The sequence below is a fragment of the Hermetia illucens genome, chromosome 1 (assembly GCF_905115235.1).
Source record: "Hermetia illucens chromosome 1, iHerIll2.2.curated.20191125, whole genome shotgun sequence".
In the NCBI taxonomy this organism is placed as follows: domain Eukaryota; kingdom Metazoa; phylum Arthropoda; class Insecta; order Diptera; family Stratiomyidae; genus Hermetia; species Hermetia illucens.
Window position 1 is genome coordinate 42,490,855 of NC_051849.1, and position 13,997 is coordinate 42,504,851.

The 13,997-nt window shown below is 42.1% G+C and overlaps 3 protein-coding genes across 4 annotated transcripts; 2 read left to right on the plus strand and 1 right to left on the minus strand.

The window, feature by feature from the left end:
- Positions 1-1,182: 1,182 nt before the first annotated feature.
- On the plus strand, positions 1,183-4,241 carry LOC119653276 (DNA replication factor Cdt1). 2 transcript variants are annotated; one of them, XM_038057903.1, is made up of 4 exons: positions 1,183-1,685; positions 1,812-2,371; positions 2,683-3,235; positions 3,292-4,241. In XM_038057903.1, exons 1-4 carry the CDS (start codon positions 1,602-1,604, stop codon positions 4,069-4,071), a joined length of 1,977 nt encoding a protein of 658 aa, XP_037913831.1. In that variant the 5' UTR covers positions 1,183-1,601; the 3' UTR covers positions 4,072-4,241. The 2 variants fall into 2 exon arrangements, with proteins under 2 accessions (XP_037913831.1, XP_037913830.1); XM_038057902.1 differs by having other exon boundaries at positions 1,183-2,371.
- LOC119653302 (glutamate-rich WD repeat-containing protein 1) lies at positions 4,231-8,561 on the minus strand. The gene is made up of 2 exons (XM_038057904.1): positions 7,770-8,561; positions 4,231-4,928 (listed from the first exon to the last, which is right to left on the minus strand). The coding sequence occupies exons 1-2, from the start codon at positions 8,480-8,482 to the stop codon at positions 4,289-4,291; spliced, it is 1,353 nt and encodes a 450-aa protein (XP_037913832.1). The 5' UTR covers positions 8,483-8,561; the 3' UTR covers positions 4,231-4,288.
- A 37-nt stretch (positions 8,562-8,598) lies between these two features.
- On the plus strand, positions 8,599-9,880 carry LOC119653318. Its single transcript, XM_038057905.1, has one exon. It carries the CDS (start codon positions 8,686-8,688, stop codon positions 9,793-9,795), a length of 1,110 nt encoding a protein of 369 aa, XP_037913833.1. The 5' UTR covers positions 8,599-8,685; the 3' UTR covers positions 9,796-9,880.
- Positions 9,881-13,997: the final 4,117 nt, after the last annotated feature.

A 13,997-nucleotide genomic window follows, 5' to 3' on the forward strand; every position in this document is an offset into this window, starting at 1 on the left:
TTTCTTAACGAAAAGCTGTAGACGGAGAAGGATGAAAACGAGTCCCCCGCGCCTAAAAACGGGACAAATGGTACCAACTGGTCCTCCAGGTTGGACGTTGGGTAGGGCTGACAACCCTACAAGGAAAACTAACGTTACGAAGCCACAACAGAAGCCTCGGACAGGACGGATTTTTCAACGACAACCCCAGCAACAGAAAAGGAATAACGATTTGCGCATTTCCCTACGCTCCCTGTTCAGAGATGGAGCTGCCAAGCAGCTAGCAGATACCCTGTCAAAATATAGGACTGATGTAACAGCATTGCAGGAGATGCGTTGGACAGGGACCGCTTTCTTGGAGAAGAGCCGCTACACCATATATTATAGTGGCCATCCAGTAAACCATGTGCCCGGAGTAGGTTTCTTAGTCAGCCAAAAAATGAAAACTGCTGTATTCAGGTGATACGTTGGCTCCCATAGCTTACATCAAAATACGAATGGTAATAGACTGCGGATTATTCAATTAGCAGTGTCACACGAAATGATTGTTGGAAGTACCTCGATTGCGTGGAAAGCGGTCCAAAAACATAAATAAAGGGCCCAAAATATGAAATTCAACATGTTAATCCCAAACTGTCATTGACGTCTTTTGTGATAACTTGTGAATCCCTAGTAATGTGGAAGGGGGACATATATGTGAAAGGCGGTAGTGAAGTAAATAGACTGAGAAAGCGTGAAGCGCCTGCACTGGATTGTTATGCAGCGCTAAATTTTAGGCCCAAGGTGAAAATTGTGCCTAACCAACCCCTTCTGCTGACAAGGGGCAGAGGTAAATTGTCTCTTTCTTTCCCTCCCTCTTTTATGGTAGGTCCTAATGTTATGCAAGTGAACCCATTTATAGAGTGAGTCGCTGTAGAACCACACAGGTCGGAAAAACTTGAGAAGAATAAGTAGACTTTTGGTTACATTTTCTTTTGGACTATTAGGTAACTGAAATATGTGTACGCCTCTCAACAAACTTTTCTAGTCTGCCAACTGCTTATCTTCTTGATCTGGCGTAAAGTTTAAAGATCAAATCCCAACTTATTTTCTTTTTCGTCATTTTTTCATTTTTCAACGAGGTCCATCGTACCATATTTATGCAGACTTTTCCATTCAAATTGTGTGCTTAAGCCGCTGTATGAATACTGTATACGGCCACCGTTCTTTGACAGCGCCGAGCAGCTGATGCGTCAATACCATTGTTGATTAGTTGTTTTAGCGTACGATCGGTTGTGTGGATACGAATTTTTTGTGTGGCCAAAGGATAATTCATATAATTCCAACAATTGATATATTTATACTGAGTTTACAGGAGAAGGGACAGTTTTAGACTACCAGTTCCAATATTATGTTATCGAAACTCGCGTACGTTGCAGTGCGTAATTGCGTTGCATCTTTAGTGACTGCAAAAGTAAAATTTAACGAAGCATTTTTACGTTAAGTGTACTTTCCCGCCAAAAGAGTTTTGCAGTTGTAGGTACGTCACATTTAAGTGGAAAAATCGGAGGGAAAATAAGGTGCGTGTCGGAAAAGTGCTGGTGCGAAAAGTTATTTTTTTTACGATTTGTGAGTTTTTTTGAATGATGGCGCAAACATCAATTGCATCTTATTTTAATACGCGAAAACGCGCGGCGGTTGAAGAACTCAGAACAACAAGGAATAAGGTATTTTTAGCTGCCCTCGAATCGTCGTTGACAAATGGTGATCCCAGTGTTGAAAAGTCCCCGTGTCCTGTTCCGTGCAGTGTTGATGGTTCTGATTTCCAGTCACATAATGATGATTTGTTGCAGCACACGCCGAAAGAAAGTGAAAAAAGTGTCACTCGATCGGGAAGAGTGATTAAGCGAATTGGAGCTTCGGAATCTGCGAGTACGGATCTCAACAAGGATGAGAAGAAATCCGAAGCTCTCCAGCTAAGCAAGCCAAAGCCAGTTTGTACATTTTCGAAAAAAGCCTACCTATCGCCCCGAAAGAATATCCAACTCAAAAAGGAAGCAGTAGAGGCTCCAGCACCCGTAGTGTTCGCGTCTACAGAGAGTGCAGCAAACATTGAACGGAAGCTGAAAACTCCCAATAAGAAGCAGGATGCGGTGGCTCCGAGTCGCGACCAATTGAAGAAGTTAGTTCGAAAGGAGCTTACTTTCGACGATGTGAAAGCAAAGTTGTCTCGCAGCGATAAGCTGCAGGAGTTGAAGGCTTCGCTCACTCGAATTCGAGATCTGGAAAAGGTTCGAAAGCAACAAGAGGAGGCGAACCGGGAGCTGAAGAAGAAACAGGAAGGAACTCCGGTTAAAGCCAATGCGGTCAATTTGAAGGAGTTTAAGACGATTGAATTGGAAGTATTGACAAGGTGGGTGATGCTTCTAAACTTTTACAAATGTAGCATAGTATCAAACCTGGATAGCTATATTATGGCCGAAATTCCAATAAGTCACCCTTGATCTCATTACATAAACTGTTCCTAAAAGCAGAAACCTCCACAATCGCCAATGAGGTCAAAGTGTAGGTGCTCGACTTTTGCGAGCAAATGTTTATAAACATTGCGGCGACCTCTTTCATTGTCGTTTTGTGTGGTCAGCTTTTCCGTCATTGTCTTTTCAATGCACATTTGATTGCTGTTGCATAATTTTTACTAACAGCGCATATTCTGGTCTCTTTCAGCCCGAAGAAAGGTCTCAAGACTCCGACGAAGCTCATAGCTGCAGCGCCAGACAAGCATGGGTTGATGTCGCCAAAAAACAGTGCAACACCGAAAAAACTTCTTTTCAGTCCTACAAAAGATGGCTCGCCGTCGAAACTAATTACGCCACCAGCATATCAGCGATTCCAGAGCTTGGCTGAGTCAGGCCGGTCTAGTTTGCAGATGCCCTATAGCTACCGGTGTCTGATGGAAATGTTCAAATGCCTCGACACCGTGTGTGCGATGTTTTACAATCGCAAGGAGGCAATTACTTTTAAGAAGCTGAAACCAGCGGTGCAGAGAATGTTGCGTAAAAATTTGAATGAATCACATCTGGCGCAAATTAAGAATTTGTATCCTGAGGCGTTCAACTTCTCCCAAGTGAAAATGAGGAATTTTGGGTCAACTTCAAAACTAGACTATTACCAGTTGGTGATAACCCCAAATGTTGGTGGAAGCTCCAACAAAACAATGATTAAGATAGATGAAGACAATGTATTGAAATCGGCTCAGACGTGCGTTATGAACCCACAGGTAAGATAAATATTATTTTTTTAAAGGTATTGCAAGTGAAAATGAGAATTTTCTAGGTAATGATTGATCGTCAGCAGAAATTCTACCATATTCTACTGAACAAAGTTAAAGACGAACATGACAAATTCCTGAAATCGTTCAATCCGCCGATAATCATTCCCAAGCAGAATGTGACACGCTGGCATCCGGAGTTTGATTTGGAGAATTGCCCTGAAATTGAAAAGGCCCCAATGCCCCAGCCGCCCAATTTGGAAAAATACTCATCAGCGAAAGATATCCTCTCTACTGCTCGGAATCTATTCAACTGTTCTACTCCAATGGAACGTGCGATGGAGCGTTTGCATGAGCACGAAGCTGCTAACCCGCAAGTAAAAGACGCTATCCAAAAAGCACTAGGTATCCTTGATGATTCCAAACCTGAAAATCCTGCTACAAGTATTTTGAAAAACGTGCCGAAATCGCTTCTTGATAAGATCAGAGCAAAACAAGCGGCTAAGGCACTGGAGACGGTAACCAGGCGACCGTCACAAGATCGCGAGGCTGTGAAATACAACAGACTTCCTAAACTTGCACTGCATCTTCGGAATGTTTTTATTACTGAGAAGAAAAATGTCCTGCCGCTTGAAATTGTTGTCAAGAAAATCGAGAATAGCTACCAGAAGAGCTTGACGCCCCGCGAGATAGAGACGCACTTAAGACTGATTTCTAAGGAATGTCCCAAATGGGTGGCCTTCCATGAGGTTCGACAGACAATCTATGTGAAGATTGATCGCAATGCTGATCTCAAGACAATTACCAGTAAATTGGAAGCAGTAGCGAATGAGAAATCTAAATAAGATAAAACGTTTGTTTGAAATATAATTTAGTGTGTGTTGAAACCATTTTGCCTGTTTTTACTTATTCCTTCACTCATTTGTTCATGTTGCATTGCTCTCATTTCCATTATTCTAAAGTTTGTATGGCCAATCGGCAGCATTTGGATTGACAATAAATTATTTGATTAAAAGCTTTTGTATTTCGTATGTAAAAATGCACATGTAACAATTTATACGCCTAGACACTAATGGTTCGGAATATGTTGAACCCGCTATGAGCTGTTGATAAAATTACACCTGGCAACTGCGGATGCCAATGAATTTCTTTAACGTCTTGCTGACCTTGGTGAATGAACAGCAGCTGCGGTGGCAAATTGTTGAGCTCGTCCTGATTTGCTGCCTTTTCCGTGGCAGTTTCATCATCCTTTTCTACAGCTAGATCCCAAAGTGCAATTTGATCGTCGGCTCCGCCAGAAGCCAATACAGTCGAGTCCTTGGGATGCCATTCTACCGTGGTAATATAATTCGTATGATGCTTGAAGGAAGCAATGGGTTTGCCAGATTGGAATTGACGTAAATCCCAGATGTGAAGCAAGCCATCATCTCCGCCGCTGGCAAGGAATGGCTCGTTTCGATTCCATGAGAGTACGTTCACGTCACTGTCGTGCGCATCCGGGCATGTCAGCATGCATGCTTTATGAGGAGCGGCACGACAATCCCAGATTCGCACACTTTTGTCCACTGAACACGATGCAAGAACACTTTTTTCATTCGGACTCCATTGTAAGTCTTCCACTGATGCGGTGTGTCCAACTAACGGTCTTTGGTCGACGTTCCATTTCCCACCTTCCGAAGGCTGCCATATATGTATATCGCGTCTGCAATGATAAACGCATATTCATTAGAAATTTGTTCCTGTGGTTGGCAAGTATAAAGACAATAAATACTAAAATTATTGGTCTGAGGGTTTCCTCTCTGGACATACATGGGCGAGTAAATTCGTCAAAGGGGGCAAGTTATAAGATTTTTGACATGCTTGCAGCTTAAGCAGTGCCAGAAAAAAATTTGAACATAAGAGACGTCAAATATGTGTGGATATGAAATTCTTTAAAGTCGTAAGGCAGGTGGTAAGAAGGTCAAGAAAATGTTAATAATGAAGCTCGCTTCTGACAAACTTAGCATGTCAACAACTGATGAAAAAGTGAAGATAATGTCCGATTGAGTCCCTTTCATGCTAGATGCTAGAGGACATGGTTTTGCAATAAAGTATGACCTACGTGCTAAGTGCGAACTGACCCACTTGATGTACTTAGATGACATCCAGTTGTATGCTGGTACTGACGACCAGCTTAGAAGTCTGGGCCGAATAGTAGGCATGTACAGCAATGATATTCGTATGGAGTTTGCATTAGACAATTGTCGAATCCAAGCCATCCGCAAAGGTCGTCACGAGCCGCATTGATGACCTCCACATCTATGCTATGCTAGTTATGACCGAGACAGACTTCTACAAGTACCTAGGAATTCTGCAAGGAACCCGTGCTCGAGTTGGTGCTTTGAAGGATGCTCTGATGGTACTGAAATCGTATCTCTCGGGGAAGAATAAAATAACCGCATTGAATGTATTCGCAATCCCTTCATTGGCTTATGCATTCGGAATATTGCCGTGGACGATGACCGATCTAGAAAACGTCAAGCGGCGGATACGGACAACTATGTCCAAATTCCGAATGCATCATCCAAACTCTGCCATGGAGTGGATGAATTTGCCTCGTGACATCGGAGGTAGGGGCGTGGTTGACGTTGCGGCACAACATCATCGCCAAGGCGACTCGCTGCGCGCTTATTTTTATAGCAAAGAGCAGGCTGTAAAAGTCATCATCATCTCATTTCTGGCTGTACTGTCACATTACCAGGTATAATATTGAATGTAAGGTGGTCCATCAAAACCGTGCATATAAGCATGGGCTGATCGCGGGAGCATGTCTGATTTACCGATATGAGCCGCAAGCAGTACTTGAAATTTGATGTCTCGAGCGGGTGCTTGTATTTCCTATAATCTTGTCAGCGACAGTTATACCTAAATCCATCACGGCTTTCCTTGGTGTCCTGAGACTCACACAGTCTGGTTCAAACCATGTAGAAGTATACCATTCTGCATGCGTGCTCGATCTTGCGGGTAGTTCTCGACGGGTTCTCCGATTGACCTACCAACGACCACTACCACCAGCGCCCGTTTATGATGTAAGTAGGTAGGATCGTCCGAGCCTAAATGTTTGACACTTAGTGTTAGGTAAAATCCGGCATCTGCCGAGATTGTGACAATTCGGAATAATAATAATTGGCGCAACAATCCATATTGGATCATGGCCTTGAAGTGTGTTAGAGCACTTCGTTCAAGACCGTAACCGTACACTACAGTACAGCACTCGCCCGAGAATGATTATCCTGATTTGACTCAGGTACTCATTCACCGCTGAGTCGACTGGCATCCGACATCCAGTCACGATAACAAGTCCGTCTGCCACCAGTGAGATTTGTACCGCGACCTTCCGCTACGACAGCGCTCTAACCACTTAAGCCATCCGGACATGTTATATACCTATCTTAAAATGTCTGTTCATTATCTAATAAAAAACATGAATTTTGAAAAAAAAAATGATAATTTAGTAGAAAAAAACATCTTCAAAACTTGAATCACTCTTTGTCCGATTATGCATTTATACCACATATTGTCTGAATTATATCTTGAAAAAATTTTAATAAACAAATGAGCGTTCCAGAAATTATTTTTTAGCGTATATGCCAATAGAGCACTAGAATCTATTATTTCAATGCAAAAAAATTTACGTTTTCTTTTTAAAATAGAGTCTATTTTGTAGTCGAACCAACGGTTTGATTGTCGTAGAGATGCTTAGTGCAGATTAGTTGAGAAGATTTACTACTTCTGGAACACTCGGAGAGCGTTAAAGTATACACTCGGCGATATATGCGAGTAATTTCAATAAACCCTTAAATTTTCTTAGAACTTTCTAATCAGAAGCTAATTCCTGCTTCTGACAGAAAGGTTTTCACTTGCATAGAGCCTACTCCAACAGCGAAATGTGGGATAATATTAATTAGAAATCGTTCACGGAAAAATAAAATGTATTTAATCCAGGTTGATTCAAAATTATGTTCACATGGTCAAAGAAATAATTTACAGTCAATAGTAGCTTTGCGCTTACCAAGTCAGCTATAACAACAATAGTTTTTATATAATTCCTGACCCTATTCAAGCTCATCAAGTTAACATTAGTTGCGAACTTGCCGTAGTTAATTTCATTTCTAATGTCTTCTAATGGGTCCGAGCAAGTATTAAATTGAATCTTCCCCTAAAGATATATAGATGAGAAAAAGCGATCGCATTTTACAATGTTTTGTTTTTGTTTAACCCATGACTAATGCTGCGTTAGTTTTGCATGAGATCATTGAGTAGAGTAGGATTGATCAAGTCAATTCGCATATGGCATTTTGAATAATTTGTGCCAAGCAACCTAACTGTGTATAGCGTTTGTAGAATTATTTAGTTTGTCATTTGTAATTTGCAGCAAATTGTGTGCATCAATGATTCATGAGTGAATCGCATCGAAATTAGAAGATGCACTAGGAATATTTTTCGCCTTTCGTTGTTCGCAAGATCTTTAGAATTTGATAGCATCTACGTAGTAGTGGCTTACCTGCAATCACCGGTAGCGAGGACGCCTTGCGACACTGTATTCCAGTCTATCGCGAATCCCTCCTGCTGATGTCCGGTGAAAGTGTACACTGGTTTCAGATCCAACTCCGACCTGATATGTTTCTTGTCAGTTGGATTGGCACTCCCTTCATCAACTTTTTCAATCATGTCGTCTAATTTCCAAATATTAACACGCCCCAACTCACTCCAAGAAGCGGCAAAGTTCTCATTCCCTATCCTTGTGGCTCGGATTCTATTGACACACCCTTGATGTCGAACCAAGGCACAGTTCATTCTAGGTTTCTTTTCGTCATCTTCCTCTTCTTCTTCCGAACTATCTGACTCCTCATCATCCTCGCGTTCTTTACTTGTTCTGTGCAAGTTAGACATCTTCATCACAATCACATTGTTTACATGTGCCTGAGCTGCTTGCGTTCCGGCTACGATGTAGGCAGTTAAGGGGAATGTCTCACGGTTGTCGCCCAGCTCGTCCTGAATAATGTCGAAGCTCAAGCACGGTGCCCCCGTGTGGGCTTGGTGCATCATTATATAGGCAGAATCGTCGCAAACGAGTTCCTCATCCTCAGCGAGCGGTTGACCCGGAAGGTATACACCCTTCTTGCCTTCACTTTTGCTTTCACTGTCACTGTCGTCTTCGCTTTCATCCATATCAGATACATTTTCGTCAATTTGCATTTCGTTATCCTCTTCCATTTTAATTGATTTCAACACCCACACGGCAAGTATGCACACAAAACCTTCTTTTGGTTATGAAGAAAAGACTGACATACGAGCAAGCAGCAAGTGTGTTACGGAATTGCCAGATGAATTGTCTTAATTGCATTTTATTCACGTCCAGATGGTGTCTGCGCGTTCTTTATGAACGCAAACTGACATAAACGACAGTTTTGCATTAGATGAAGGATTTGCCTCCCAAAGTTTTGCCGATGTTTCGCATAGACGTCCTACCCGGAGATTTAATTCGAATTGAAGCGGAAGGCTATACGTCTGAGATATTTAAACCCTATATACAAAATGGCAAAATCCATGTGTTTAATTTAGTACCATGCAAGGAAAATCCGGCGCCTAAAGTCGCGGTTCGCGGTCGGAAGATTTTGAACGAAATATCAAACTACAATGGGAAAAAGATTCAAGTTATCGAGGATATAAGACTGAACATTTCTGCTACTTCTAGTGATGGCGGGAATAAAGAGAATTGTGGTATTACACCGGTTAAAAGAGTGGCTTGGAAAGAAACTTTCGGCGAGGCGAAAAGTAAAGTGCAAATTCAAGCAGCTGGATCTACACCATTACTCGGACCTAACGTGAAAGTGATAAGGCTCCATCGTAAACCCACATCAAATACCCCAAAGAAAGCAGGGAAACTTGCTTCCTCCTCAAGTCCCGCGAATAATACTCGGAAAGCTGTGTCTTCTCCAGTAGTATATTCGCGACATGCAAAACGTAGTGCTCCTCCAGGAACAATAACCAAGTGGCGAAAGTGTATAACGCCCCAAAAGACATATTCCAGATTTGCGCAAAGTGCGAAACGGGTGGGTATTTCACCCGGGGTTATAAGGCGCCACAGTATGCTTCTGCATCGAAGTAAATGCAGTCGTTTTTCGAAAACTCCAGGTTTCTATGGCGATGCTCTTGTTCAATTGAAACGGGTACCAGCCATCATTGATCAGAAGACTAAGCTTAGTCCCCGCCGATTCAAGCAACAACTTTGTGATTGGTCTGATCTAACGAGGACTGATGCCGACGAGGTTGTACCGAAGACCAAGGCTGGATACAAGAGTAGTCGAAATCCATTCCACTTGTTGACACACACCACAAGGATACATTGTTATAGCGAACGACTTCAGCAAATGTTCAGGAAATGTTGTATCCAGAAATACGCGGCTACGGACAGAGGTTTTTCGAGATTTGTTGAACCGTTAGAACCATTGCAGAACGAGATAAGACCCAATATACGACGCCAACTTTTGCCCGATATTTTGTCCACGGACGATTCTGATAGTTAGTATTTAAAAGTTCTGTGTTACCCTAGATTTTTAAGTTTATTTAATTGATCTCTTTTGTATTTTCTAATAAACTTTTTTTCTATAATTTTCTTTTCTTTTTTTTAACCGAAACAGAAACCCTACCCCCATCAACCATTGTAGGCAACTTGGTTCGTTTGCATTTCTGACTCTTGTAAATTTTTGCACTATAGAAAGTACTTGAAAGCATTTTGTGTTCATTTTATTTACAATCAAAAAAAAACTAGTAGCATCATGGCGATGGGTTGTCCTTTTCGTTCGAAACTCGATTTTCTGGGACTCCTATGTTTGTGTACCTAAGGTTTGATGCATGTGATCATTGAACTGACCCTATATTGTAGGCTCCCCTATCTCCCGCATCAGCTGCTGCCTACAATATGCCCATGGAACATACTCTCTTTCTCTTTGCAGAATGTACAATGTGGATCAGCTCCCCAATCCTTACTTATATCGCCCTGCCGTTCGCAGCAGTACATGTCTTCGCGATATGGTTGAAGTAAACGCGTTTGAAGCACCGTTTCAATATCTTCTCCTTTTGAAATGATGATAACCTCCGATCATATCCTCCTGCGATCTATGCTTTCCCGAGGCTTCCACAGCACAGCAAACCATTCCCCGTTTTCGTGCGCCAATTTGATGCTTTTTATCATGGCCCTTATGCGATTTAAATATCTCGGGTCAATACTATCAGCCAATGGAGAACTGCGTTATGAAATGGCTTCACGCATTAACGCAACCTGGATGAAGTCGCGCTCCACAACTGGTGTTCTTTTTGATCTCGGTATCAACGAACGTCTCAAATCTAAAATTTACCGCAATGTCGCTCGTCCTGCTTTTTTCTATGGTTCTGAGTGTTGGCCGACTATAAAAGGCAATGAACGTCGGCTTGCGGTATTAGAGACGAAAATGTTGTGCTGGACTAGTGGCGTGACACATTTCGATCACATACAATATATGTGGGGTTGCAGCGATCGTGGAAAAACTGCGAGAGAGGCTTCTTCGATGGTATGGTCATGTAATTAGCGCTAACAAGAATTCACTTGCCAAGATTCGTCTGAACAACGAAGTCAATGGTAGGCAACCAAAAGGCCGGCAGTTTATGTTACAGGAGTATTTGGGCTTCGTAGTTTCCTCCTTTGTATATTCTTTGGCTACTAAGTCCCCACTGGAAATAGCACTTTCAATTGCGGGAGCTTGTGAACACAAGCTCCCGCAATTATCATTGGCGATCTGCGAAGAATTGGCCTTAATAAGGAACTCCAGACATCCCGGTTTTGCGTCGATGTACACCAATTCGATATTACTAAAAGCTATCGCTCCATCTGAGGCCAGGTCTGTCCCGTTTTCTTTTCCTACCATGGATGTCGATATCTTCAGCATCGGCAAGTAGTTGGGTGGACTGAAAGAGGATGGTGCCTCTCACATTTACCACAGCATCATAGATCACTATTTCCAGGGCTAGGTTAAAAAGGGTGGATGATAGGGCATCTTCTTGTCTTAGAACATTGTTGATGTGGAATGGTCTCGAGAGTGATCCTGCTGCCTACAGAATATTTTGAGTGATGTGAGAGCTACTGGCGTTTGTATGAAAACGGGTTGAATTGCAGGAGGCCAGCTAAAAAGCTTAAGTTAACAGGAGCGATGCGGTGACGGCGATCCGCCTGGACGAGGATTACAGTTTTAGTTATTCTAAAATTGTTTAAAGATAATTTTTACTGGGCTTTTTTCCGAATTTCACATTTTGGCTTTTTTTTATTTTTTTGTAGGTTATCTTTAGTGTAGAATGTCGTCTAAAGGCGGTGACTCAGGTGAAGAATTATGTTCGAAGAAGAAAGGGTGACATTACCTGTTAAAAGGATTAAATATCCACCAACAGTAATGATTTGTAGCTGCATTCTTTAAGAACAACATCCAGTCCAACACAATTTATTGACGGGATAATGCTAATTCTCAAGATATTTGTTAGGACAGAGCAAATACAATGTTAGATGTAGCCTTTCTAGGACTCCGTCTTTGAATTGCAGTCTATTCAAACACAAAAGTCAGACTAAATTCTAAGTAACTTGGTGAGCATCCGCCATTTTCTAATCAATTCTAACATTAGATGCAAATTGTTAAGTCAATTATTTCACGTCTTTTTCGCTTGATGAACGTAGGCGCACATACCACGTTCGCAGCAATAAGAGCTGAAGTATGTCGTTCTGTTCTCTTTATTGCTATTCTTTTCTCCCTCCATTTTCCGTGAGACCGTTCTCCAGTTTCATTATTACCACACTTAATGCTGTGCAAGCGATAGGTTCATAGCAGCGAGACGAACATAAACATTCATGACGAATAGAACTTGAACAAAGTACAATGAAATTAATGGGCTAGCACTGCGCTCACTGAAGCAAGGGAATCAAAAACCTTCTCCCCTTTAGGATTACATTGGCTAAAACTTCAACAAATATGTTGGTCGTTCGCATCACAATCTACTTAGACCATTTGATTCTTCATGCGTTACCAGGTCCGTTAATTCTTGTGCCGACGTATACATAGAATCATAGGGTGAATTTCGGTTGTCCATTGAACTCGCGAGTGAGCGAAAGGACATACTCTGAGCTTTGTGCTATGTTGAAATAGCACATAAAGCGCAATAAATCAACCGATGAGCTAACCATTAAAGGGAGTCAACAGTTCTTCAGGACCTAATGCAAATTCCTTTGATTATTCTTGAATCGGATAATCAGTTATGGTGTCTCCAGCATTCTCTGGTTCAACAAGCTTGTTAAGGGACTTCGATCCGGCTGATATCATTTCATTAAATATTCCATACAACCAATTCGATGAGTTGAAGATTCTTCGTGAAACTATCGCAATTCATTGTGGGTCATTTTAATTTAACACCTAAACGGGTAAATTTGCTTTCGTAATATTTTTAGATCACCAAACCAGCCGGAATTGCAATGGTTAAGGGTGACTACTACATGTAACCTTGCATATTTTCGACCATGTCCGATTTATTCAAGGTAAGTTATATGAAATGCGGGTTTCACTATTTCCATATATTTAAATTTAATTCTCCCGTCTTGGTCGTTTTCGGCCACTCAGGACGCTCTTTTGATCATCGCCCAATCCCGTCCCCATCAAGTCATTACAACGCGTCTAACATGGGGTTCCGATATTTCTTAGGTTTGTTTTCGGGTTCTAAACAAGGAAGATTGAATTCTTGCGGTTCCTTTCTGATTTGAATTTTTGTTCTTATACTCTGCGATGGGAAGCAACTCGATTGATGTTCCTCCGTCTGATAATGGACTGTGTGCGGGAGATTTCCTGCGCATTTGGAGTACACAAGTTTTGGGCTTGGGGTGATATTTTCGACGATGACGATGGGCGGCACGTTAATTTTCATGGACTTGACGATAGGTCCGGGTTCGGACCTAAGTATATGTACGGATTTGAGGACTGAGACAGACAATTTGCCTTTGGGATGCCAGCGCGATCGTTTAATAGCCTATTTTTGGCATTTGGCAGTGCAACCATCGTCTTTACTTTTCTCCCGTTCTCACAAATCGACCCCGCCATGATAGCCACGTGCGGATATCACATTTTTGGGTGAACGTGTTTTAGAATTGATCGATACCGGAGCCACCGTAAGTTGGTCAGCTTCGGATTTCGCTAGCAAAATCATTCATCATCATCGATCACATTGATCGAGTGGAGTCGATATCGTTCCTTCTTACCCCGTCGTTAACCCAACACTTATACCCTGGTGCATAAGTTCGAATTCGCGCAGTTTCAGTTTGTTCTACAGGAAATGTGAAGAACATCAACCACCATCAGTTGACGACACACCAGCGAGTAAAAGTTGATGCTGTCACTGGCAGTTTCTGTCTTCGGAGTCGCAGGGCTTAGGACGTACAAGTCTACTGACACACATAATCGATGTCGTTGATAATAAACGGAATAATCAGAGACTTTTCTCAATTCGGATGTTGTTCATTCGATAGGAGCGCGGACCTACGCACCGGTTAAGGATACGTGAAACTTTGTTAAATAACACGTAAGGAATCGAAGTGTTCATAGCACCCTTCGACATTCATAGCATAGACCCTCTTGGTCATCTACGGCCACTCCGGAATGATTTTTGACCACCGATCAACGACCAACCAAATCTCGTCATTACACCCATTGGGTGTTTGCTT

Excerpts from the sequence above, each read along its gene's own strand:
- LOC119653276 (XM_038057902.1), top strand. The coding sequence starts at position 1,602 with ATGATGGCGCAAACATCAATTGCATCTTATTTTAATACGCGAAAACGC. Across the intron at positions 2,372-2,682 it reads GAATTGGAAGTATTGACAAG|CCCGAAGAAAGGTCTCAAGA; the intron begins GTGGGTGATGCT and ends GGTCTCTTTCAG. Across the intron at positions 3,236-3,291 it reads CGTGCGTTATGAACCCACAG|GTAATGATTGATCGTCAGCA; the intron begins GTAAGATAAATA and ends AGAATTTTCTAG.
- LOC119653302 (XM_038057904.1), bottom strand. The coding sequence starts at position 8,482 with ATGGAAGAGGATAACGAAATGCAAATTGACGAAAATGTATCTGATATG. Across the intron at positions 4,929-7,769 it reads CTCGCTACCGGTGATTGCAG|ACGCGATATACATATATGGC; the intron begins GTAAGCCACTAC and ends TTATCATTGCAG.
- LOC119653318 (XM_038057905.1), top strand. The coding sequence starts at position 8,686 with ATGAAGGATTTGCCTCCCAAAGTTTTGCCGATGTTTCGCATAGACGTC.